The 21,427-nt window shown below is 38.9% G+C and overlaps 5 protein-coding genes across 5 annotated transcripts; 3 read left to right on the top strand and 2 right to left on the bottom strand.

The window, feature by feature from the left end:
• LOC104814632 (glycylpeptide N-tetradecanoyltransferase 1-like) lies at positions 1–1,962 on the bottom strand. The gene is made up of 2 exons (XM_010542777.2): positions 1,827–1,962; positions 1–1,534 (listed from the first exon to the last, which is right to left on the bottom strand). Exon 2 carries the CDS (start codon positions 1,473–1,475, stop codon positions 174–176), a length of 1,302 nt encoding a protein of 433 aa, XP_010541079.1. The 5' UTR covers positions 1,476–1,534; positions 1,827–1,962; the 3' UTR covers positions 1–173.
• A 614-nt stretch (positions 1,963–2,576) lies between these two features.
• LOC104814631 (THO complex subunit 6) lies at positions 2,577–5,881 on the top strand. Its single transcript, XM_010542776.1, has 11 exons — positions 2,577–3,077; positions 3,202–3,278; positions 3,461–3,506; positions 3,628–3,688; positions 3,821–3,874; positions 3,988–4,068; positions 4,189–4,228; positions 4,481–4,581; positions 4,752–4,862; positions 5,116–5,232; positions 5,458–5,881. The coding sequence occupies exons 1-11, from the start codon at positions 2,752–2,754 to the stop codon at positions 5,545–5,547; spliced, it is 1,104 nt and encodes a 367-aa protein (XP_010541078.1). The 5' UTR covers positions 2,577–2,751; the 3' UTR covers positions 5,548–5,881.
• Positions 5,882–6,834: 953 nt separating this feature from the next.
• Positions 6,835–10,546, top strand: LOC104814629 (diacylglycerol O-acyltransferase 1). The gene is made up of 16 exons (XM_010542775.2): positions 6,835–7,489; positions 7,651–7,731; positions 7,858–7,931; positions 8,011–8,086; positions 8,187–8,254; positions 8,348–8,471; positions 8,558–8,635; positions 8,723–8,824; positions 8,924–9,060; positions 9,242–9,323; positions 9,438–9,458; positions 9,574–9,636; positions 9,728–9,775; positions 9,876–9,938; positions 10,050–10,100; positions 10,195–10,546. The coding sequence occupies exons 1-16, from the start codon at positions 7,115–7,117 to the stop codon at positions 10,297–10,299; spliced, it is 1,548 nt and encodes a 515-aa protein (XP_010541077.1). The 5' UTR covers positions 6,835–7,114; the 3' UTR covers positions 10,300–10,546.
• Positions 10,547–10,566: 20 nt separating this feature from the next.
• On the bottom strand, positions 10,567–12,423 carry LOC104814628 (cytochrome P450 CYP82D47-like). Its single transcript, XM_010542774.2, has 2 exons — positions 11,452–12,423; positions 10,567–11,380 (listed from the first exon to the last, which is right to left on the bottom strand). The coding sequence occupies exons 1-2, from the start codon at positions 12,370–12,372 to the stop codon at positions 10,712–10,714; spliced, it is 1,590 nt and encodes a 529-aa protein (XP_010541076.1). The 5' UTR covers positions 12,373–12,423; the 3' UTR covers positions 10,567–10,711.
• Positions 12,424–19,071: 6,648 nt separating this feature from the next.
• Positions 19,072–21,299, top strand: LOC104814627 (spermidine hydroxycinnamoyl transferase-like). The gene is made up of 3 exons (XM_010542773.2): positions 19,072–19,459; positions 19,584–20,576; positions 20,743–21,299. Exons 1-3 carry the CDS (start codon positions 19,246–19,248, stop codon positions 21,132–21,134), a joined length of 1,599 nt encoding a protein of 532 aa, XP_010541075.1. The 5' UTR covers positions 19,072–19,245; the 3' UTR covers positions 21,135–21,299.
• Positions 21,300–21,427: the final 128 nt, after the last annotated feature.

Genomic DNA, 21,427 nt, shown 5'->3' with positions numbered 1-21,427 from the left:
AACAAATGACCCTTGGACGTAAATATATAAGTTATCATATCACGAAACTCAGGATAGAGATCAAAGCAGAGAACAAGTGAAACAGACAACTTTGGTCCCATTGAAACACTGTCCGAACCAAAAGCACAAACGATAAGGAACGTTTTGCTTGCCTCAGAGAAAGCAAGCCAAAACTACAAGAGCACGAGCCCTAGCTCTGACGGCTTGATGCCATTCCTGACCCGATAATTGTAGAGATAGTAATGGAGCTGCCCATCTCCAGGTCCAAATTTCAGTTCTTTCAGGAACGATTCATTCTGCATTACGTCCAGAGCATTGAAGACGTCAAACTCTTTCTTCTTCGCGACGATTAGGGCATCATTCATCAGCTGAAGCAACGGGGTTCTGGTGGCGACGTTGTAGTACGAATATGCAGCTTTAAGCGTCGAGTAATTAGGGTTTCCGAGGATAGACGAAGGCAGAGTGTAGAAACTGCAGAAATCGGTGACCTCGTGAGTTTCTGGGCTCTCGACCAGATAGCTGTCTACCACATCTTCTTGCGGCAATAGCCAATGTTCCACATCATTCTCATCCAGATCGGGCGCAACCACAAACCGGCTGAGGTAATTTCTGAGCAACCGGGTCACAGCAGATACGTCCCGTAGCTCCATTTTTCTGAATCCGGGAGTGGCCGGCGAACTAGGAAGCTTGTACAGCTTAATGGTTCTGCTCATCGTCATCCTCGGCCCGAGCCTTGAAAACCCAACATCGATGAGCTTTTTAGGGTTCAAAGACCGATGCCAGTATTGACAAGTCGTGATCGGAGTAGGGAGGATGACTCCCGCGGTATAGGCAGCTTGCCAAATGTTCTCCAAGTGAACCCTCCTGGTAACCTCCTTGATCATAACGGGTGCGAGCCGTTTCGATCTGAGCTTTTTGTGAACACACAAGAAATTGATCTCGGCCATCTTCACGACTTCGTCCCGAACCCGGATTCTAGCGGGTACTCCAGTGATGAAAGCCACGAGCTTTTTCGAGTCTTTGACACGGACACCAATATGCCAGCTCCTGTAATAGCCCGGTGGTCTAAGCGCCCACCTGAGGAATTCCTTGGAATAGTTAAACCTGAACATGTTCTCATCATCCTCAACATAGTTGTTCTTCAGCAGATTGTAAACCTCATTGCAAGTCCCCTCATCATCCATATCACAGGTGGTCCATTCATATTGAGCCGGCAAGTTATACGGCTCCTGCTTGACCTCGGCCAGAGGGGTCGGGGCCTCGATAGTGCCTTCGGGCAAGTTAGTGTCGGCGATTTCCTTAAACTGCCTAACAGGCTGAGTCTCCCAAAACTTGTGTTTCCCCGCTGTAAACGCATCTTGAAATCTGCTGACTATCGTTTCGAGTGAGCTATCATCCTTGGAAATCGGGTTTTCCTCGTGATTCAATTCAGGGTTTTCGCTGGGTGGCCTGGATTGCGAGTTGTTACCGTCCATTTTCACGGTCTATGAACTTCAACCGCTTAACCGATGGAAACCCAGAAATATATGAACTCCTAACAGATAAAAACAAGCTTCCACAGTTACAATTGCGACCCAATAATCAGAGAGAAATGCTTGTACAAAAGCATGAAGCATGAAACTTCAGATCAAACAGCAAAATCCTGTTTGAAGCTCTCCCGTTCAAACAAATCAACCGTACGTATGACGGAAAACACCCGTAAACAGTAACGAAACAACCAATTTCTAGGATACCCATTAAGATTCAAACCTCAACGAGCTAGGATTTATCTTGCATTCGATGAATACAGAATCAGGAACGTATAAAGGAACAAGGAAGCTACTAACCCTCGATTCCGGCAATGCTTATCGGCAGATCCAAATTCCAATTTACCCTAAATCGACGATCGACCGGCCGATCTTCCAAGCAATCTGAATCGGGAATCGCTGATTCGTGAAATGGGAAATCAGGTTCCTAAAATAACCAGAGTTCGATAGCTCCGTTATATCCACGCGCCTGGGGGGAATCCGCGCTCGCGTGTCATCCTCTCTTTCCCATGAAATTACCTTTCTGCCATCGGTTACATAAATATTATTGCATTTATTCCAAATCACGCCTGAATTATTTTTCCTCCACCAATACCCCCTAATAATAAGTTCAAAACATAACCTTTCAATTTGACTATATATAATACTTTCTCTATTTCAAAAATAAATTTCGATTCAAATTCAGTACAAGAACATATATAATCCCATCATTCCCTTATTTATTACACCACGTCAAATTAAAATTTATTAGTACTTTAACTTGATGATAAATTGAGATTAAAAAAAGTTATCTTGAAATCTAAACACCAAATTATTTTAGAAAATAATCATGAAATAAAATTTGTATTGAAATTAGATGATGTAGTCTTGCCTCTTGGTAAGTGACTAATTACAATTTGTAACATTGGTGTGTGTACATATATCCAAGCACAAGGGTGTTTAATAAATCGCCTAAAATATGGGTCTAAACTGGAAAATATTTAAAGTATAGAGGTTGATGGGGAAAATCTTCAAAAAATATTATGGCTCGCGATGTAAAACGACGTCGTTAAAGTAGCCTTCTTTGTCATCTCCTCGTCACGCTTGTTGCCGCCGGCGTTCTGCACGACTGTCTCCACTCTGCTTTCACCTTTCGCAGTTGCCATTGCCGAACCACGAGAGTATCAACACAAAGGGAACGAAGACGACGACGACGACGAAGAAGAAGAAGAAGAAGAAGAAAAAGATGTACGGAAACGCTACGAACTGGGACGAAGATGCTTACAGAGAAACCATATTGAAGGAGCGAGAGATCCAAACCCGTACGGTCTTCAGAACCGCCTGGGCTCCTTCGAGGAAAAACCCTAATCCAGACGCCTTTGTCCTTGCCTCCAGCGATGGAACCCTAGCTTTCTATTCTCTATCCTCGCTTGTTTCCGGGTCGACGAGTCTCAGCTACTCGAAAGGCGAGGATGCGGAGGTGGCTGAACCGAAGGGTTTGGTTAGGGCACACGACGGACCCGCTTATGATGTCAAATTCTATGGCGACGACGAAGATGCTTTGCTCCTCAGGTAATTGAAATGAAATGAAATTCATGGTTGATTGATGTTTATATGATTCTGGCGTTGAGGATAGGATACATTCTTAAAAAGAGTGATTTAGGAAGTGGGTTTTTTACCGTCTGATTCCTTGTAGCTGTGGTGATGATGGACGAGTTCGGGGATGGAAATGGATGCAGTTTTCTGAATCGGAGGTTCCTCTTCATTCACAAGGTACGTTCGAAATTATTCAGATTATGGCATTTATGCTTAATTCGATGCTTGTGAACTGGTAAAGTATGGTGCTTGGATTCTTCTTGTGCTTACGATTTGAAGGTATTTTGGAGTTCGAAAATCGAAAACCTTTTTTTTTTCTCGTGATCTGTAGTTTTCCCCTTTTTTCTCGTGATCTGTAGGGAACCATGTTAAGCCATTGCTTGAATTGACTACTCCTCAACACGAGTGAGTCATCCTTTATATAGATTTGCTTAATTATGAGCTATTCTTTCATGGTGAGACTCTCTACTCAATTGATATTCGAATGCTTTGTGCTAATGTTCCTTTCCTTCTTCTCCTTCCATAGAGGTCCTTGGGGTGCTCGTTCGCCGATGCCTGAAATCAATGCTATTGCTGTTGATCCTCCGGTTGGCAATCCGTTTCTCTTTTTACCTCTCTGCTTATTGTAGTATTTCCCCCTTGAAACGACCCGTTATTTATCAGTGTACAGCTCTAGTCTACTAATTGTTTCTTCCCCACAAAATTTCAATCTATGTCAGTCGGAAAGCATTTTTACTGCGGCTGGTGACTCTCACGCGTATTGCTGGGACATGGTATGTATTTGGTCAAGGTGAATATTTTGTCACCGTTTTACTGTTTCTCGAAATGTAGTATTTTGTAGTTTTTAACTTCTTGATGTTCATTTATCTGCATCATCCTCTGTCAGGAGAGTGGTAAAATCAAAATGGTTTTCCGGGGTCATTCAGATTACCTGCATTGTATAGTTTCTCGTAAGTCTGCAAGTCAGGTAATGGTTTTGTTACCTTCATTTTTTATTATCTATTCGAGAGATATTTTTTCATAAATATCACTGAATTTCATTTCATATATTAATAGGTCTTCTGCCCTTTTGAATCTCTCATTTCAGATAGTGACGGGTTCAGAAGATGGGACTGCAAGAATCTGGGGTATCTGATTCTGTCTGCTATTCCAATCATATGATGTCTTGTCTTATCTTCAAATTGCTTGTTGAAATTCAAATCGAGGTCATAGAGTTCTTCAGTTGGAACTCGAGTCAACTGTATTGACACACAATGTAGTTTTATTGAGTTGCTTCTGATTTATGTCTAATTCATTTTTGGTTATTAAAAAACTTCTTGCTTTGGTTTTCTGACATCAAATTAGTACACTCATGGGCTTTTTCCCTTCCTTTTAACCAGACTGCAAATCAGGAAAATGTGTTAAAGTCATCGGTCCTAAGGGGAAAGGATTCGGGTTTCATGTGAGTTCTGTGGCGCTCGATGAAAGTGAAAGCTGGTTGGTAAGGATTTAGGCAATCGAGTTCCTATTATCTCTCTACATGTATCTGCTGCTTTGAACTATGGTTGCTTCCAATAACTCTACGCACATTTTGTGTTTCTTCTCAGAACTACAGAGAAATATAAAGAACGGATTCTTAAGATTCTTGCTATTGATCTTCTTTGTTTGCAGCTTTGTGGACAAGGTAGAAATTTATTTGTGTGGAATCTTCCCACCTCAGAACGTATCTCAACAATTTCCATCCCTACACCTGTGCAAGACATAGTTTTCGATGACAAGCAAGTAAGTGATACGAACTTTGGTTACGAAAGGGTCTCTAATACGCATGAGAGGCGATAGTTTCTATTAGGCTACAATTACTGAGTCCTTGCTGAATGGAAAAAGTCCGATGACCTTAGCACGGGATTCTTCCTAAAAAGAGTTTATGAAATTTTTTTTAGTCCATTAAGTTTCTTATCCGGGCCAAAAATTCGTGTATTAGTGTCCGATGTCTTTGTTGAAGCTATATCCACGCCTAACGAAATCGCGTCATCAGATTTTGGCTGTCGGAGCAGGACCTCTTCTGAGGCGTTTTGACCTAAATGGAGCTTCACTCTCCCAAGTTGAATGTGCTCCTCATTCAGCATTTTCCGTCTCGTTGCATGCATCGGGAGTATGTTCACTGTTCCTTCTCTCTGGAATCTGCTTTTACTTGCTTAACCCTTTGGAGTTTATAACATAAATGATCTATATATCTATTCCTTATCAATCAACCGTCACTTCATTTGGTTTGACCTTCAATCTTAATTCACAAATCCCTTGCTTTTATCACAAGTTTGTGTATTTTGACAGTGTCTGCCTCATTGTATAAAGAACCGATATACTTGTGCATTGTCAGGTTGTAGCGGTTGGAGGTTATGGAGGTCTGGTGGATGTCATTTCTCAGTTCGGAAGCCATCTCTGCACGTTTCGTAGCAAAGGGTTGTGAGATTCTTCTTCCCGAGGGGCTGCTTGATTCGGTCGGTCCATTGACGGGACCGATCTCAGATTAGAGTCGAGTAGAAGAATTCTGGTTCGGCCTATATAAATATCTGAATCTGAGCTTGTTTCCTATCTGACCACTGCCCAAAACTTGAGCTGTATGTTTCTTAGGTTTTGCCATCGAGTTCAAGACTCTTCCTGTCACCTGTCTCTGCTGAATCGCTGATGCAGATTGTCACAGCCGGTTATCTGGTCTGGTTCGGTTTGATCTTTGCTGGAAAACCAGACCATCGATTTGGTTCTTAGAACGATGTTTGGGTCGGAATTGGTATCTCTGCCCAGTTCGTTTCTTCCGTTTATTAAACTTCTGAAATACCAAAACATAGTATGCCATTACAAGTTTTGGTTAAGTCCGGTTAGGGTATTCCAAAAGAATGGTTTGGATTGGGAGGCATGCAAACCAGGAAGGCATTAACAGGCCTTTTATATCTTCGGATATTTGGTCGTCATAATATATATATATATATATATATATATATATATGCCCTTTTCATTTTCTTCTTTTATTATCCGAATATTGAAGATTTAATTATAAATTATACAAAATCCTTGGATGGTAGACAATATATTAAGTTCATCTACTCGTAACAAGTTCAAATCAGCATCATCCTTAGAATATATATTTGATTTTGGGTCTATTAAATTATAAATGGGTTGTGATGTGACACCGACAACACACATGTGAAATAAGAAATCCAAAAAAAAAAAAAGACAAATGCAAAGCCCATTGAGATGACGTCACCTTGATTGCTCTCACCATCCTCCGACCCATTCCATCTTATTATTTACCCATTTATTTCTTATACATCTATAAATCACAAAAATTTTATTTATATATATCTCTATACATATAGGCTTTAAATGATTCAAATTTGAATTTGTATCACTATCGTTCTGTAAAATTATGTCTAAATTTAAATTTTCAAGTAAGGAAATTATGTCTGTACAATCCCGTTAAGCATATCTATTGCTTAATTTAAATAACCAAAACGAGGAAATTTCCGATGTCTATGATTGAAATAATTTAATACCCTTACACATGTGGTTGAAATCGGATATTGTACTAAATCACTTTATGCATAATTCAAATATACTATTGTTTTTTTTTTCAGGTTGTTGTCGGCAAAATTACGCAATAATTTAGAATCTTGGGAAAAAAATTAAAAATGAAATCGTTTTTTTACCCCTCAAAGAAACACGGATTCATAATATAAAATGATATCTCCACCGCTATATCTCCATAACCATTGCCATTGTCATCATCCTCTCCCTCTCGTAGAAGAGCTTGAAATTTGCTTTTTATGGGGATGCGACACAATCAAACCGTTTCCTTAGCGTCCAAACGTCTTCCAGATTTTCCCCTTTCTTCTCTCTTAATCTTCAAGAATCGCCTTTTCTCCGCTAGATTCTGCTGATCTCTGCATTCTCCTCTCTTGCATGGTCTTCTTTTTCTCTGTCTTTTTCTTCGTTCTAGAACGTTCAAGAACCTCTGCTGGTTTCTCTCGAACGCTTCAATGGTGATTATGGGTTCTGGTGGAGGCGTGGATGCCGCCATGGCGACGGAGGGTGGTGTCGGAGAGTTTCGGGATCTCGACCGGCCCCGTCTTCGGAAGTCTGGATCGGCGGCCGAGGGAGCTTTACCCGATGGTTCGCCGGAGGATGATGGCGGTGCACCGGTGGCTGACGTGAGGGGTCGGATGGATTCCGGCGATGCCGCGGTGGAGCCCGCGAACTTCGCCGGAGATAACGGCGGGATTGCTGAGATTAGGGAAACCAGAGGAGACCGCGCCAGAGGAGAGGTTGATATAAAATTCACGTACCGGCCGTCGGTTCCGGCTCATCGGAGGGTGATGGAGAGCCCGCTTAGCTCCGATGCAATCTTCAAACAGGTAATCTGGGAATTTCAAAAATTTCGAGGAGAGGATTTGCTTTTCTTTGAATTTTCTTGTGGTGGGTTCGTCTTATAATGAATCGAAGAACTTGCTTCCAAATTGCTTGTTGCAAAAATTCCGCTTTTGACGAAGCTAACAACGAGTAATTTCCATGGCAGAGCCACGCCGGGCTATTCAACCTCTGTATAGTTGTTCTTATTGCAGTGAACAGCAGGCTTATCATCGAAAACTTGATGAAGGTTAGTTCTTCCCATCGATTCTTTCAAGAATTTAGGGAGACTAGTCTTTGTAGATTACGAGTTAGCGAACTTGCTATACAGCCTTAGGATCATAACTGAGTTCTGGGTTCTTCTTGTATCATGCAGTACGGTTGGTTGATCAGAACTGGCTTCTGGTTTAGTTCGAGATCGCTGAGAGATTGGCCCCTTTTCATGTGTTGGTAATGCTTTTTCCTTAGTTGCTGAATTGCATATATGGCGAGTTTAGTATCCTGGCTGAGGTTATGGTTCCCATTGCAGTCTAACCCTTCCGATTTTCCCTCTGGCCGCCTTTTTAGTCGAGAAATTGGTACAACGGAAATGGATATCTGAACCTGTGAGTAAAAGTACCTGAAAGTTGAATCCCCTTCCGAGATTTATACTGATCAATGGATATTGTTACTTGAAAGCGTTTATGATTTTGTTTTGCACTGAAGGTTGTCATCCTTCTTCACATTGTCATCACGTCAACAGAGGTCTTATATCCAGTTCTCGTGACCCTAAGGTTAGAAATTAGCTGAGGGTTGTTTCCTCAGCTTGTTATGATGTAGCCATGTAGATTACTTGCTCGATTTTGACGGTCATAAAAAATGGGCAGGTGTGATTCCGCCTTCTTATCAGGTGTCACTTTGATGCTGTTCACTTGCATCGTGTGGCTAAAGCTGGTTTCGTATGCTCATACTAACTATGATATGAGAACCCTTTCCAAGTCTGGTGATAAGGTAGAAAATATAAATTTGAATATAGGTAAAAAAGAAAACATTATGATTATGTTACTATTAACTGACTGTTATTATTATAAACTCAGGCCAATTCTGAAGTCTCGTATGTCGTTAACCTGAAGAGCTTGGCATACTTCATGGTTGCTCCGACATTGTGTTACCAGGTACAGATATATGCACTTTCCACCGATAGTATCAGACATTACTAAAAGTTTCTAGGCTGAACTTCTAATTTGTTTTTCCTTTTTCAGCCGACCTATCCTCGTTCTCCATGTATCCGAAAGGGTTGGGTGGCTCGTCAATTTGCCAAACTGATCATATTTACTGGACTCATGGGATTTATAATAGAGCAAGTATGTCCAAACTCTATTGATAACTCTAGTGTTTTTTCCCCCTGATGAATCAAGTCTGAGCTCTAACAAAGCGTGTTCTTCTGTTGTACTTCTTGGCAGTATATAAATCCTATTGTTAGGAACTCGAAGCATCCATTGAAAGGGGATCTATTATATGCCATAGAAAGGGTATTGAAGCTTTCAGTTCCAAACTTATACGTATGGCTCTGCATGTTCTACTGCTTTTTCCACCTTTGGTAGGTCGACTTCCCCGAGCAAAAGATGTATTATCCTTCTCCTCTTGGTATAATCTTGAGAAATATACTGACAATCAAGAAGATTTTTGTTATTACAACACGAAATAATTCTGAGATGCAACCCATTATAGATTCTTAAGAGATGATCAATGAGTATTCTGGTTCAATGTCTCCAATACAGGTTAAACATACTGGCAGAACTTCTTCGGTTCGGAGACCGTGGATTTTACAAGGACTGGTGGAATGCAAAGAGTGTGGGCGAGGTGGGTTTTGTCAATATCCAGATATTGTTCCATTTCCAATTGTCCTGTTTCTCCTTGACTAACACCAAATTCCATGTCTTAATTGTTGTACAATGACACTGTCTTCCTCCACAGTATTGGAAAATGTGGAATATGGTATGACCCTTCCTCTGCTTTTAAATTCAATTCCTGGGTCTTTTTTCTTGCCCATACAAGAACAGAAAGGAGAACGTCTCTTGTAACTAATGAAGACGCCTCTATTTGTCTACAGCCTGTTCATAAATGGATGGTTCGCCATTTGTACTTTCCATGCCTGCGCCATAGGATTCCAAAGGTTGAGTGAGATTTGTTGTTTACAAATCTGAGATTTATGCAGAGATTCTGAAGTTAAAATGTCTTAATTCTTGGTTCTTTTTTCCTCCCAGGTGTCTGCCTTTGTCATTGCTTTCTTAGTATCAGCAGTTTTTCATGAGGTATGCCTTTCTCCAAATCCGAAGTCCCTTTTCTCTATACACAGAGATGATGTTTGTGCTAATTATGAACTGACATATACACATACATATACATATACAGCTATGCATTGCGGTCCCCTGCCGTGTTTTCAAGCTGTGGGCTTTCATCGGGATCATGTTTCAGGTTAAGAATTTACGGAAACTTCTCTACGATTTTTGTAAGAAATCTTCAAGAACTTGAGCAAATTCGAAGGAAAAGAAAAAATGTATTCTGCGTTTTCTGTTTCTTGAGCAGGTGCCCTTGGTATTCATCACAAACTACCTGCAAGAAAAGTTCGGTTCGATGGTAGGATATCTTGCTCTAACTCAAGGGTCATTTTCTTTTATTTTTTTCCGGCATTTGAGCCTTTGAGGTGATGTTCATGGAATTCTGTGATCAGGTGGGGAACATGGTCTTCTGGTTCATCTTCTGCATATTTGGGCAACCCATGTGCGTGCTTCTCTATTACCACGACCTTATGAACCGCAAAGGACAGGCCTCCTAGTGAAGTCCTGTTCTGGCTCTCCAACATATGAAACCTTCTTTAACGATCCGCGGGTTTCGGAACACAGATCACTTTGTTCTATTCTTTACGGTAGAAGAAAAAAAAGAGAGAATGGGCGCTTTTGCCTAACCCAAATTTTGGGTAGTCTATATTGAAACAAGTGAACGGTCAATCTATGTTGGAACACTCTGTTTGAATCAGAGAATCTGAGTTCAAATGATTGTAACAAAGCATATGGTCGGATTCAGACACGAAGAAAGCAGAGTGTAAGAAACAAATCGTAACCATGCGATTCTTCGTTGGGACCATACATCAAGAACCATCTTGAACTTTATTTACCATGTTCGTGCCCAAACATGAACTCAGACATAACTCGGAAAGAGATTTGATCGAACTTGGAATTGATTTTGATTTAGAAAGTGGTGGTGGTGGTGACGTGATCGACACGGTAGTAGAGACTTGGATGAAGGCGTGGAGTGATCAAGACACTGAGAGGAGTGGCTTTGTTGTTAACCAGACCGTTGGTCTCGGTCATGTCCACGTCTTGGTTCGATGGTGTGGCCAAGTCGAAGCTGTGTAAGAATCTCGCCAATGGATAATGCAGCATTCTCAGTGCCAGAGGGATTCCGGGACACGACCGTTTCCCCATCCCAAACGGTAACAGCTTGAAGCTTTGTCCTCCGAGTCCCACGTCCTTGCCTTGACCGGCAAGAAACCTCTCTGGCTCGAACCTATCTGGATCGGGCCAAAGGCTCGGGTCACGCTGTATCTTCCACGCGTTTACCAGTAGCCGAGTACCTACGGGAACGTGATAATTGCCACTGGCGATCTCGAAATCTTCCTGGACAGTCCTCAACGAGAGGAAAGGAACCGGTGGGTATAAACGGAACGTCTCCTTGACGATGGCTTGGATGTAAACGAGGTCTTTGATGTCTGATTCTTGCACAAGCCTTGTCTTTCCACCGACCACGCTGTCTAGTTCTTCCCGAGCTTTCTTCAACGTGCGTGGATTGTTGAGAAGCAATGCAACCGCCCAGACGAGAATCACTGTCGCTGTTTCGCTCGTTGCAAACACCAGTTCCTGCACGGTAATTGATTAAACCTAGATTTAAAAGTTTAGATCGAGGTTGTTTAGGCCGAGAGATTTCTTACGAGGCAGAGAGCCTTGATGGTTTTATGAGCGTCTAAACCCGGAATCTTGCTTCGTTCGATGAACTCGATCAGTAGGTCCAAGTAATCTTTGTCTTCGTCTCGATCTTTCTTCTTCATCCTGTGCTCTGCTACCCAAGATTCGATGATCTCATCGAAATCCTTAGCCGTTCTCTTCATGGCCCGTTTGATCGGCCAATCCAATAACCATCCTAAACCAGGCAAGAAATCCGAAAACAGGTAGAGCCCGAAGTAGTCCCTAAAGTCACGCACCAGTTTCCGACATTTCTTTGCCTCTCGTTCCTCCACCGTATGACTTTCCCCGAAATATCGCTTTCCCGAAAGCATCATCAGCGAAATATTCGCGGTGAGGTCATGAAACTCTCGGCTCATATCCACGACAACTTTGTTATTTCCCTCCCACCTCCGGTATATATCCCCGAACGCGATATCGGCCTCCACAACTCTGCTCCTCTCCAGCATGTCGAGACGATAAGTGGACAGAAGCTCGGTAATGGTGAGCTTACGAAGCTCGCGCCAGTAAGGACCGTAAGGACAGAACGTCAAGAACGAGTGGTCGTACCCCACGAGCTTCGAGGCCATGAGAGGAGGCCTGGTGGGGGATTTGTCGTGGACGGTGTAACATTCTCGGGCTATGTCGTGGCCGCTTATGATCAATAGCCTTAGGGACCCGAGCTTGGTGGCGAAGATGGGTCCGTAGGCGTCAGCCAGTGCTCCTAACGTGACGTGAGTGAGTTGACGAGTGTTGTATATCGGCAAGTGACCGATCAGTGGCCATGCTCCGGCCACTTCCGGCACGTTGCAACGTTTCTTATTCGGGTTCGAGCCAAATAACAGAGGGATGACGAAGATGGAGGAGAATGAAAGGAGGAGAGTGACGACAAGGAAAAGAGTTGAGTCCATTGAAGCTGTTAGGCTCCGAGCTTTGTTTGTTTGGGGGGAAGAGGCTAATGTCGTTCGGCCTTTTGATGGGTTTATAACTTAGCTTCACAGGTAACATTTTTTCATTTGGTAAAATATTTTATTCTTCGGAAAATGGTTGAAGAAAAGAAAATTGTTTGTTTTGGGTGTAATAGCAAACGAAAAATCATCAACTTGGCTATAAAAAAATCGTTTTTTTTTTAAATTTATTATAAAAGTTTTATCAATTATTAATTTTGAATAAAAAAAAATATCTAACGTATTCAAAAACATCATTTTATTGTAACGTATTCAAAAACATTATTTCATTTCAATTTTTTTTATAAAACTCATCAACTATTAGTTTTAAAAAAATCAATTATCTAAATTACTAAAAAATATTATATTGTAAATTTATTGTAAAAATATAAATACATATATATCTATATATATATTATGATATTTAAAATTATTTAATTCATAAACATCTTCTTTTATATAATAAATTTGAATATTATTTTTGTATTTAAAATTAAGTATATTTTATTGATCACAAATTTTTATTTCAAATTTTGTAATTATTAATATTTAAAATGTTAAAGTATCAATTTAATGTTTTATAAAAAAATAATTAGTAGCTGAATATTATATAGCTTATCATCCGTCTATCACTACATTATATATTTATATAATAAAAATGAATATCAGAAATAATTTAACTTAAATTTAAAATAAATTAAGTAATAAAATGCAGATTTTTTGAATATTTTTTTAAAATTTATTTGATCTCATCTTTGACATTTAGATATGTATAATTTGGGAATGTTTTAGCCAAATTCAACTTGGTCCATTTTTTAGCGAGCCAAAAATTGATCAATCTAATCTAAATCACTTCAACTCAACTCGTAGACTAAATATATATATTTAAATATTAAAAACATTTAAAAATATAATAAAAAATAAAATTTTAAACAAAACAAATTAAATATCTAATAAAAAAACTTGTGCTTCCACACCACCATACCATCACATTTGGGCTTAGACGAACTATTTTTTTTTTTTTTTGGTTAAGTGGTGACTCAAGGGTTTAGACAAACGATTTACGACTATAACCCAAAAAACTCGAATTAAAACGGAATAAGAAATCTAAAATCAGAATATCCAATAGATGTCGAAAAAATTGGAATTGTTACGTAAAAAATATGCATTATTGGTAGGGTTTCAATCGCGTCAGGTCTTTTTGGCATTTATAAGATCCAACGACTGCCTTTGTAGTGTATTGATCAAGGAGGAAAGAAAATATTTAGGTGAAAAGAACGATATTTATGTCGCCCCATGAAATGAATCCGTAACCCCCACGCCAAAATATTGGACCGACCTCTTCGTTTGGACATCTTTGCAACAAATTCATTTTACCAAAAATCTTATGCATTAACTGTTATATAAATTTAGACCAAGTTTTGTTTTTTGAATTTTATCTATGCATTTTTATAGATAGATTTAACATCACCAAATAATATCGTTGTACTAGATTTTAAATTACGATTAACGACAGCTTTTTGTAGAATATGAAAGATGAGAAAAAGAAAAAAATTTGGTGAAAAAGAAATAAATGGATGTCACCCAATGAAATGAAGCCATCATCAATCCACAATATATTATGTCATATGATATTATGTAGAATATATGTAGCTGCTACACGTAAAGTAGGTATAACCACGGGTATATTTTGATATACCTTTTTATGTAATAATATAGTAACCTAAATTTTTTTATTTTATAATTTATAAAATAAAGATGTTAAATAATTCGATAAATTAAATATTCAATATTTACGGAACCAATTATCTTATTTTTTTATTTTATTTTAACCGTAAGTTTTTTTACGATTAAAAAAAATCTATCATACCACCATAAGATCCGCATTTATGTATGGTAGTGAATGTTGCACGACGAAATAATAACATATGTCCAAAATAAACGTGGTTGAAATGAGAATGTTAAAATAGATGTGCTAATATATAATGATGGATAGAATAAAAAAATGAAACTATTAAAGAGAAAATATAAGTAATATGTACACAAAATATGAGTAATATGTATAGAATTAAAGATAAAGAATATAGGAATGGAGAAGAATAGAAAAAGAAATGGTATATATATACACTTACTTGGCAACAAATCATTAGATATGATTTAGAATTGTTGCAAATTATGGAAAAACTAACGCAAGACCGAAACGAATGGAAATGAAGAATCTATACGGTCGATCTCAAATAAATTTTCGATTAAGACAATATTGATGTTGATAAAGGTATTTATATTAAAGAAAAGCATATAAATGTTATAGTTTTGTGTAAATAGAAAGCACAAGTTTCATCAAAGTATTTAGGAACTCATTGAACCAAGTCCTTATGAGCTTATTTATTAAAACTATATATTGAACTCCAAAGGAATTTCATCGAACTTGGAATTGATTCCTTTTTATTTAGAAAGTTGTGGCGGTGTTAACCAGACCGTTGGTCTAAGTCATGTCCACGCCTTGGTTCAACGGCGTGGCCAAGTGGAAGCTATGCAAGAATCTCGCCAATGAATAATGCACCATCCTTAGAGCCAGAGGGGTTCCGGAACATGACCGTTTGGCGTTTACCTAATCCTTACGGTAATAGCTTGAATTTATCCTCCGAGTCCCACGACATCCGCACCAACCTCTCTGATTCAAACCGTTCTGGATCGGGCCAAAGGCTCGGGGACGTTGTGTTGAAGAACAAGTAAGCCAATACATCAATGAACCAACACTTACTTCACATGAAGCCTCTCGTATTGGCAAAGAAAGCTCTTGGACAACAAGGATCGGATATGGCAATAGGCCAAGTCGTCTACAAGGAATGGAAAGTCCTAAATATTATCTAGTTCAGATGGTCACCGAGTGGAAAGAATACAAGAAGAAATCAAGAAAGAAAACAAGAGGAATAATCAAGCTAATTAAGCAATATCTACCATGATTTTCTCTACTAAGAATATCAATTATATAGTCGTTTGAATCTGTCATTAAGTCACGAATTTCCTTCTTTGTCTTTTGTAATTATTCCCTCTCCTTCTCTCATTGGTTGAATATTCTGCATTATGTAAAGTCAAAGTAGCCGTTAGTTCCACTTGTATAAATTTAGACATTAGCTTTGTGTAAAGAAAGTTAAGTAATAATGTCTTATTTTCTTCTGTAACTTCTTGTCTCTTTTTTCAAATGTCTCCAAGTCTATTTTCTTCTGTTTCCTCAACCATAAGCATGTTACAAACTCTAGAATTCTATACGTTGTATCCTCGACGCGTTTTACCATTATTTTGTGTACCTATAAACACAAGATGTCGAGAAAGTGAAGGAAAGAAGGCCAAATGAATCCAAATGGGGTGATCTGGTGGTTGGATAGCACAAAGTGTTCCCATGTTCAAATCCCATTGCACCAAATCTTACCAAAACAAAAGGAGGCCAAATGAATACTAATCATTGTCATATATATTGTGGCAGGTTCTTCAGAACAAGTTTCCAACCAGACACTGACTCAGACGTTGGGGAATGAAAATGAATCCCATGCTTATGCGGAGAGACTGAAGAAACGCACAATCACTTATTTTTGTGTTGTCTTTACAGCACATCGCAGACCGATGCTAGAGGGAGCCGCCGATGGAGATGGCCGAATGCGTGGCATGGATCACGTCGGGTGCCAATGATACCACAAGAGACAGGTTGGTTATTGTGAAGCTCCTCTTGCATGCAGTAACCTATATGATTTGGTGGATAGGAACAAGCGCACTTTCAAGAATGATAAAGCTTTACGGAATATCATCTTGTTGTCTTTGAGATTGAAAATGAAGGAACAAACATGTTCACTTACAAATTGGTACTATCTTATGCGGCAACTAGCGAGTTATCCGGACTGATATTTTGCTTTTGAATGTATTTGTAATTTAATTTTGATCACTTACGATGATAATTCTTTATATTTCTCATTTCGGTTGAGAGGTTAAAAACCTGGTTGTAACAAACTCTGATTTTTTTTATATATACATACTCACATTAAACAAAAAAAAAAATCATTGTCATATATAGAAATGCAGTACATATATATACGCAGCTGCTGGAAAATGATAGCTGCCATTGGCAATATCGAAATCTTCATGGACGACAGCCCTAAACGAGAGAAAATGAATTGATGGGTACGTATACCCGGAAGGTCCCCTTGGCAATGGCTTGGAGATAAACAAGTTCTTTGATGTCTGATTCTTGCACAACCCTTATCTATCCACCGATCACCCGAGCTTTCTTCAACATGTGTGGGTTGTTGGGAAGTAGGGCGACAACCTAGGCGAGAACCATCGCTTCGCTCATAGCAAACACTAACTCCTGCATGTAACCCGCACGATTATGAACTCAACCTCGGTCTGCTGCTGCTAATCAAGGTGTCGTAGCTGCTGCTGTAGCCGCGCGAGGAAGAGAAGCTAGCTAGGGTTGTGCGATTTCTTTTTCTTTTGGTAGATAATTATCGTATTCTATTATGTTAACGAGGATATTACACAAAGAAGAAGAATACAGAGACATGGATGGATGTTATCAATTCATGTATGATCATATTCCATGATGTCTATGATGATTGTACGACCATGACCTGTGAATCTTGTTTGGGTGGTAGGATCCGATACGAGAAATTGGAAATTGTCCAAATTATTTAATATTTATTTGTTCTGCATTTTAAAAGTGTTCCTAATTATATTATAATTCGATTAGGGCTTTAGGACTTTTCTTTTGTTTTCGGAATTGTTATGTTTTAATATTATATAAAGAACTGAGTGACTTCCAAATATGTGAAATTCGAGTTACTTATTTATATTCTTCTGCATATTACTTTTAATCTCAATTTATCATATGCATTTTTTCTTCCCCTTCTCTTCACATAATTATTTTCGTTTGCATTTTTCCACGTAAATTACTCTGTTCCTCGTAGTTATTTCGGTTCGTTTCTTCATTATTTTACCAATCACCTACCAACCAATCTCCAACATATAAAACGGTATATCTGTAATGTAATTTTTTTTTACCGCATTCAAAGTTTACTCCCCATACAGTATTATCACATGTCGAATATTAAAATCAGTCATCTAACTCGGTATGGTTCAGTCACTTTCACATTGAAAGCATCACTAAAGCTCGGTTTTGAACGTAGAGGGTATCTGTCACGCCGTAGAACTATACTGGTTAGATCATTAATAAGGGATAGATATTGTCGATTCCATATATGTATGTATGTATGTATATAAAGTGCGTGTAGGTCCAAAATAATTGTGGAATAATAAATGGGCATACCGATAATATCTTAATGCGGATTAGTGAGAGGATTAATGTGGTTTAGGTGAAGGGTTAAATGCATGTCCCCATACATACACCCACCCTTTCATTCATTCACCGCTCCTCCGTAATCTCTTCTTCCTAGTTGTTGAGACCCTAGTAAATTCTTTTTTGGCTTTTTCCCTTAGCTCTTTAACTTGTAAAATGATCGAAATTAAATTAATTTTTATACTTTTCGCTTAACAAATTTATTCCCAAACTTGCAAAACATATCATTATAATTCACAAACTTGTTAATTGATACCAGAAAAAATCTCGATAATGTTGATCCAAAAATAATTTTGTAGATTATAGTGACACATTTTACAAGTTTGAGAATAAATCTGTTAAACGAAAAGTTTATGAATTAATTTTCGATTATCTTATAAATTTAGAAATTTTTTATAGGTTTTACCTTTTTTCGGTGTATTTTGATATTCAAATTGTATTTATTCGATTGTTATTGTGTTGCTGGTTCAAGTTACAGAGATCGAATCGTCGTTGAAACAGTATTAGATAATATCTTTTTTTTTTATAACTGATTTTCCGTTCTATCAAAATCTTTGTCTAAATGGAATGCTATTTCGTATTTTTTTTTCGTATGATATTACAGAAATTTTGTATAAATTAATAGAGATTAAACTACTAATAGATAAGATTCCCGTACGGCCAGGAAGAACCACATGCATGAGCGTTATTGTTGACGTCGAAACATGGATTTAGTTGATAGGTATAATAAATGAGACATAAATGAGATGTTTCGCGACGAATTGCAAGTTGCAGCTTTGCATGCCTATCTATGTATGTATACATATATATACATATATAATATTATGTCCATAGAAAATAAAAGGCTTCCTTGCATATGTGAGAGACCGTTCGAAATATATATGTCATTGTTTCTGTATGTATAAATTTGATTTCATTGATTTATTTATATTTGTTTTAGCATTCCGCGTTTGCACAAACACACCCACACACAAAACATATATGCAGATGCATGCGCATGTATATATTCAACTGCTTTTGCATGTATATATATTTTTTTGTAAACTATATTTGCGTGTTTGTGTTTTTAATTAAAACTTATTCTCTTATACATGTTCGAAGGTATAGCCGTTAAATTATTTTTAGCTTTTAACATTTAATTGTATTTATTAGAGAATTTAGGTGAGAATAATACATATATAATAAGAGAAACTATAATCAAACTATGAATAATTTTATAAATGATAGTTTTCTTTCTCGTAGCATTTATCTTAATATAAATACACACACACACATATATATATATGTATGTGTGTGTGTGTGTGTATTCATAAAACAAAGAATATTCAAATGTTATCTATATCGTGGCAACCTATATATGAATGTATATATATACATATAATTGGTTCGGCAACCGTCCTATTTAAAGTAGCATTGGAACTGTATTTGATACAAGTGGTTGAGATCCTCATAAATATTGTGGCTAATTTTCTAGATACAAATTAAATATGCGTGAGATTTTATATACATTCACACAATCACATTCGCAAAAGCAACACAAAATTTCTTTACTCATTCTCCATACTAAGAATTCTGTGTTGGTATCCATTTACAAACACATCAAATACCCGAATTCGAAACATCTTGAAGCAGTCACATTTCATACCGATCCATCAATTCGGTCGATATTTTCTAAAGATTCTGTGAAACTGATCTCTCTTGGTAAGTTTTTTTCTTTTTTATAAAAAAAAATGGGGTATTCTTGGGCAATTTGTATATATATATATATATATATATATATGTGTGTGTTGGTGTTTTGAGATCTCACTTAATCATGTATTTGCAGCACGTCCGTCTTTGGTCTCGTTACAAAACCGGCTCGAGATGGCACCGGTTATTATGAAAAAGTGTTACACGGTTCGACCGGCTGAACCAACAAGGATCGGACGGTTTCCGTTAACCGAATTGGACCAAGTGAACACCATTAACCACGTCTCCATCGTTTACCTGTACAAAAAACCAGCCGAGAGTTTCAAAGGCAACGTCGTCGAAATCCTCAAGAGCTCGTTGAGCCGGGCGCTTTTCCATTTTTACCCTTTGGCCGGCCGTTTGCGGTGGTCCTCCGGCAGCCGGCTCGAGCTCGATTGCAATGCTGCCGGCGTTCCGTTCGTCGTGGCGGAATCCGAGGCCGAGCTGTCCGACTCCGACGACTTCTATCTGTTGCCGGAATACGATAAACTTGTGGCGCAAGTAAACTACAAGAACCCGATAGAGAAGATCCCTCTTTTGCTGATTCAGATCACGAAATTCAAGTGCGGAGGATTCAGTATCAGTGGTAACGTTTCTCACGTCATCGTCGACGGGCAAAGCACCTTTCACTTCATCTCCGAGTGGGCGAGAATCGCCAGAGGAGAGCCTCTTGGTGTGATCCCGTTTCTTGACCGGAAAATCCTCCGGGCCGGCGAACCTCCGGCGATGGATTCTCAGCCGTTGGATCGTAAGGTTCTCGATCAGCCGCCGTCGATGATAAACGAAGAGAGGGAGAAGAACAAGAAGAAGAAGACGAAGGTGGCGATGCTGAGACTGAGCAAGACGGACGTGCAGAAGCTTCGGAACAGAGCCAACATGAGCGAATCCGCCGATCCGGCCAGAGGGTTTACACGTTACGAGGCGGTGACAGGGCACGTGTGGCGGTCCGTGAGCAGGGCACGTGGCCACCTCCCTCAGCAGCCGACGGCCGTGGGACTCTGCATCGACTCACGCAGCAGAATGCAGCCTCCTCTTCCTCAGGGCTATTTTGGGAACGCCACTGTTGACGTGATTGCTGTCAGCACCTCTGGTAAGTTTCCCCGCAAATAATTCCAACTTAGAGAATTTGTCAATGATTTCTGATTAATTATCTGACATATAATCTTCATAAACCTGATTTCTAGCTTTTAGACGTTACACAGTACAAATCTAATCATATAATTAAATGAAGATTGTGCTTGTTTGAACACACACAGGGGAGTTGATCTCGAAGCCACTGGGGCATGCGGTGAGAAAAATCCGAGAGGCGATAAAGAAAGTGACGGACGACTACGTGAGATCGGAGATAGAGTATCTGAAAAGGCAGGAGGATCTGAGAAAGTTTCAGGATCTACATGCCTTGGGAGGCACGGAAAGACCGTTCTACGGAAACCCTAATCTCGCAGTCGTGAGTTGGCTGAACCTTCCCATCTGCGGGTTCGATTTCGGGTGGGGAAGCGAGGTTTTCAAAGGGCCCGGAACCTACGATTTCGACGGCGACTCCCTGCTCTTGCCCGACCATGACGACCCTGGCTCCGTCGTTCTTGCTCTGTGCCTTGAAGAGTCTCATATGGAGGCTTTCAAGAAGTATTTCTACGAAGATATCTAATTTTTTTTCAGTGTTATAGCTATTTATTTATATCGGTGGACGATTATTACATGAATGCCATTGCATCCTTTTATATATATATATATATATAGTTCTGCTTCTTGCATGGATCTGTAACAATTTACGTTACCAAAGAACACGTAACCAATGTTGTGTTTCTGTCTTTCATGCTACGACTAAGTATGCTATGAAAACGCTAAATCCTGAATTACAACTTTCACCAAAATATATAGAGAATGTTTTAATTTTTTCATCCGAACCATGCAATACATATATAAATAAATAGTAAAAGA

The sequence above is a fragment of the Tarenaya hassleriana genome, unplaced genomic scaffold (assembly GCF_000463585.1).
Source record: "Tarenaya hassleriana unplaced genomic scaffold, ASM46358v1 Cleome21, whole genome shotgun sequence".
NCBI lineage: Eukaryota > Viridiplantae > Streptophyta > Magnoliopsida > Brassicales > Cleomaceae > Tarenaya > Tarenaya hassleriana.
Note: the sequence above shows the minus strand (reverse complement) of the source record. Positions and strands in the feature narration are given on the sequence as shown.

Coding starts and splice junctions, on each gene's coding strand:
- LOC104814632 (XM_010542777.2), bottom strand. CDS start 1,475: ATGGACGGTAACAACTCGCAATCCAGGCCACCCAGCGAAAACCCTGAA.
- LOC104814627 (XM_010542773.2), top strand. CDS start 19,246: ATGCGTGAGATTTTATATACATTCACACAATCACATTCGCAAAAGCAA. Junction 19,460..19,583: donor TGTGAAACTGATCTCTCTTG/GTAAGTTTTTTT, acceptor ATGTATTTGCAG/CACGTCCGTCTTTGGTCTCG. Junction 20,577..20,742: donor GATTGCTGTCAGCACCTCTG/GTAAGTTTCCCC, acceptor GAACACACACAG/GGGAGTTGATCTCGAAGCCA.
- LOC104814631 (XM_010542776.1), top strand. CDS start 2,752: ATGTACGGAAACGCTACGAACTGGGACGAAGATGCTTACAGAGAAACC. Junction 3,507..3,627: donor TTGACTACTCCTCAACACGA/GTGAGTCATCCT, acceptor CTCCTTCCATAG/AGGTCCTTGGGGTGCTCGTT. Junction 4,229..4,480: donor TGGGACTGCAAGAATCTGGG/GTATCTGATTCT, acceptor CCTTTTAACCAG/ACTGCAAATCAGGAAAATGT.
- LOC104814628 (XM_010542774.2), bottom strand. CDS start 12,372: ATGGACTCAACTCTTTTCCTTGTCGTCACTCTCCTCCTTTCATTCTCC. Junction 11,381..11,451: donor CCATCAAGGCTCTCTGCCTC/GTAAGAAATCTC, acceptor ATTACCGTGCAG/GAACTGGTGTTTGCAACGAG.
- LOC104814629 (XM_010542775.2), top strand. CDS start 7,115: ATGGTGATTATGGGTTCTGGTGGAGGCGTGGATGCCGCCATGGCGACG. Junction 8,087..8,186: donor GGAAATGGATATCTGAACCT/GTGAGTAAAAGT, acceptor TTTGCACTGAAG/GTTGTCATCCTTCTTCACAT. Junction 8,636..8,722: donor CTCCGACATTGTGTTACCAG/GTACAGATATAT, acceptor TTCCTTTTTCAG/CCGACCTATCCTCGTTCTCC.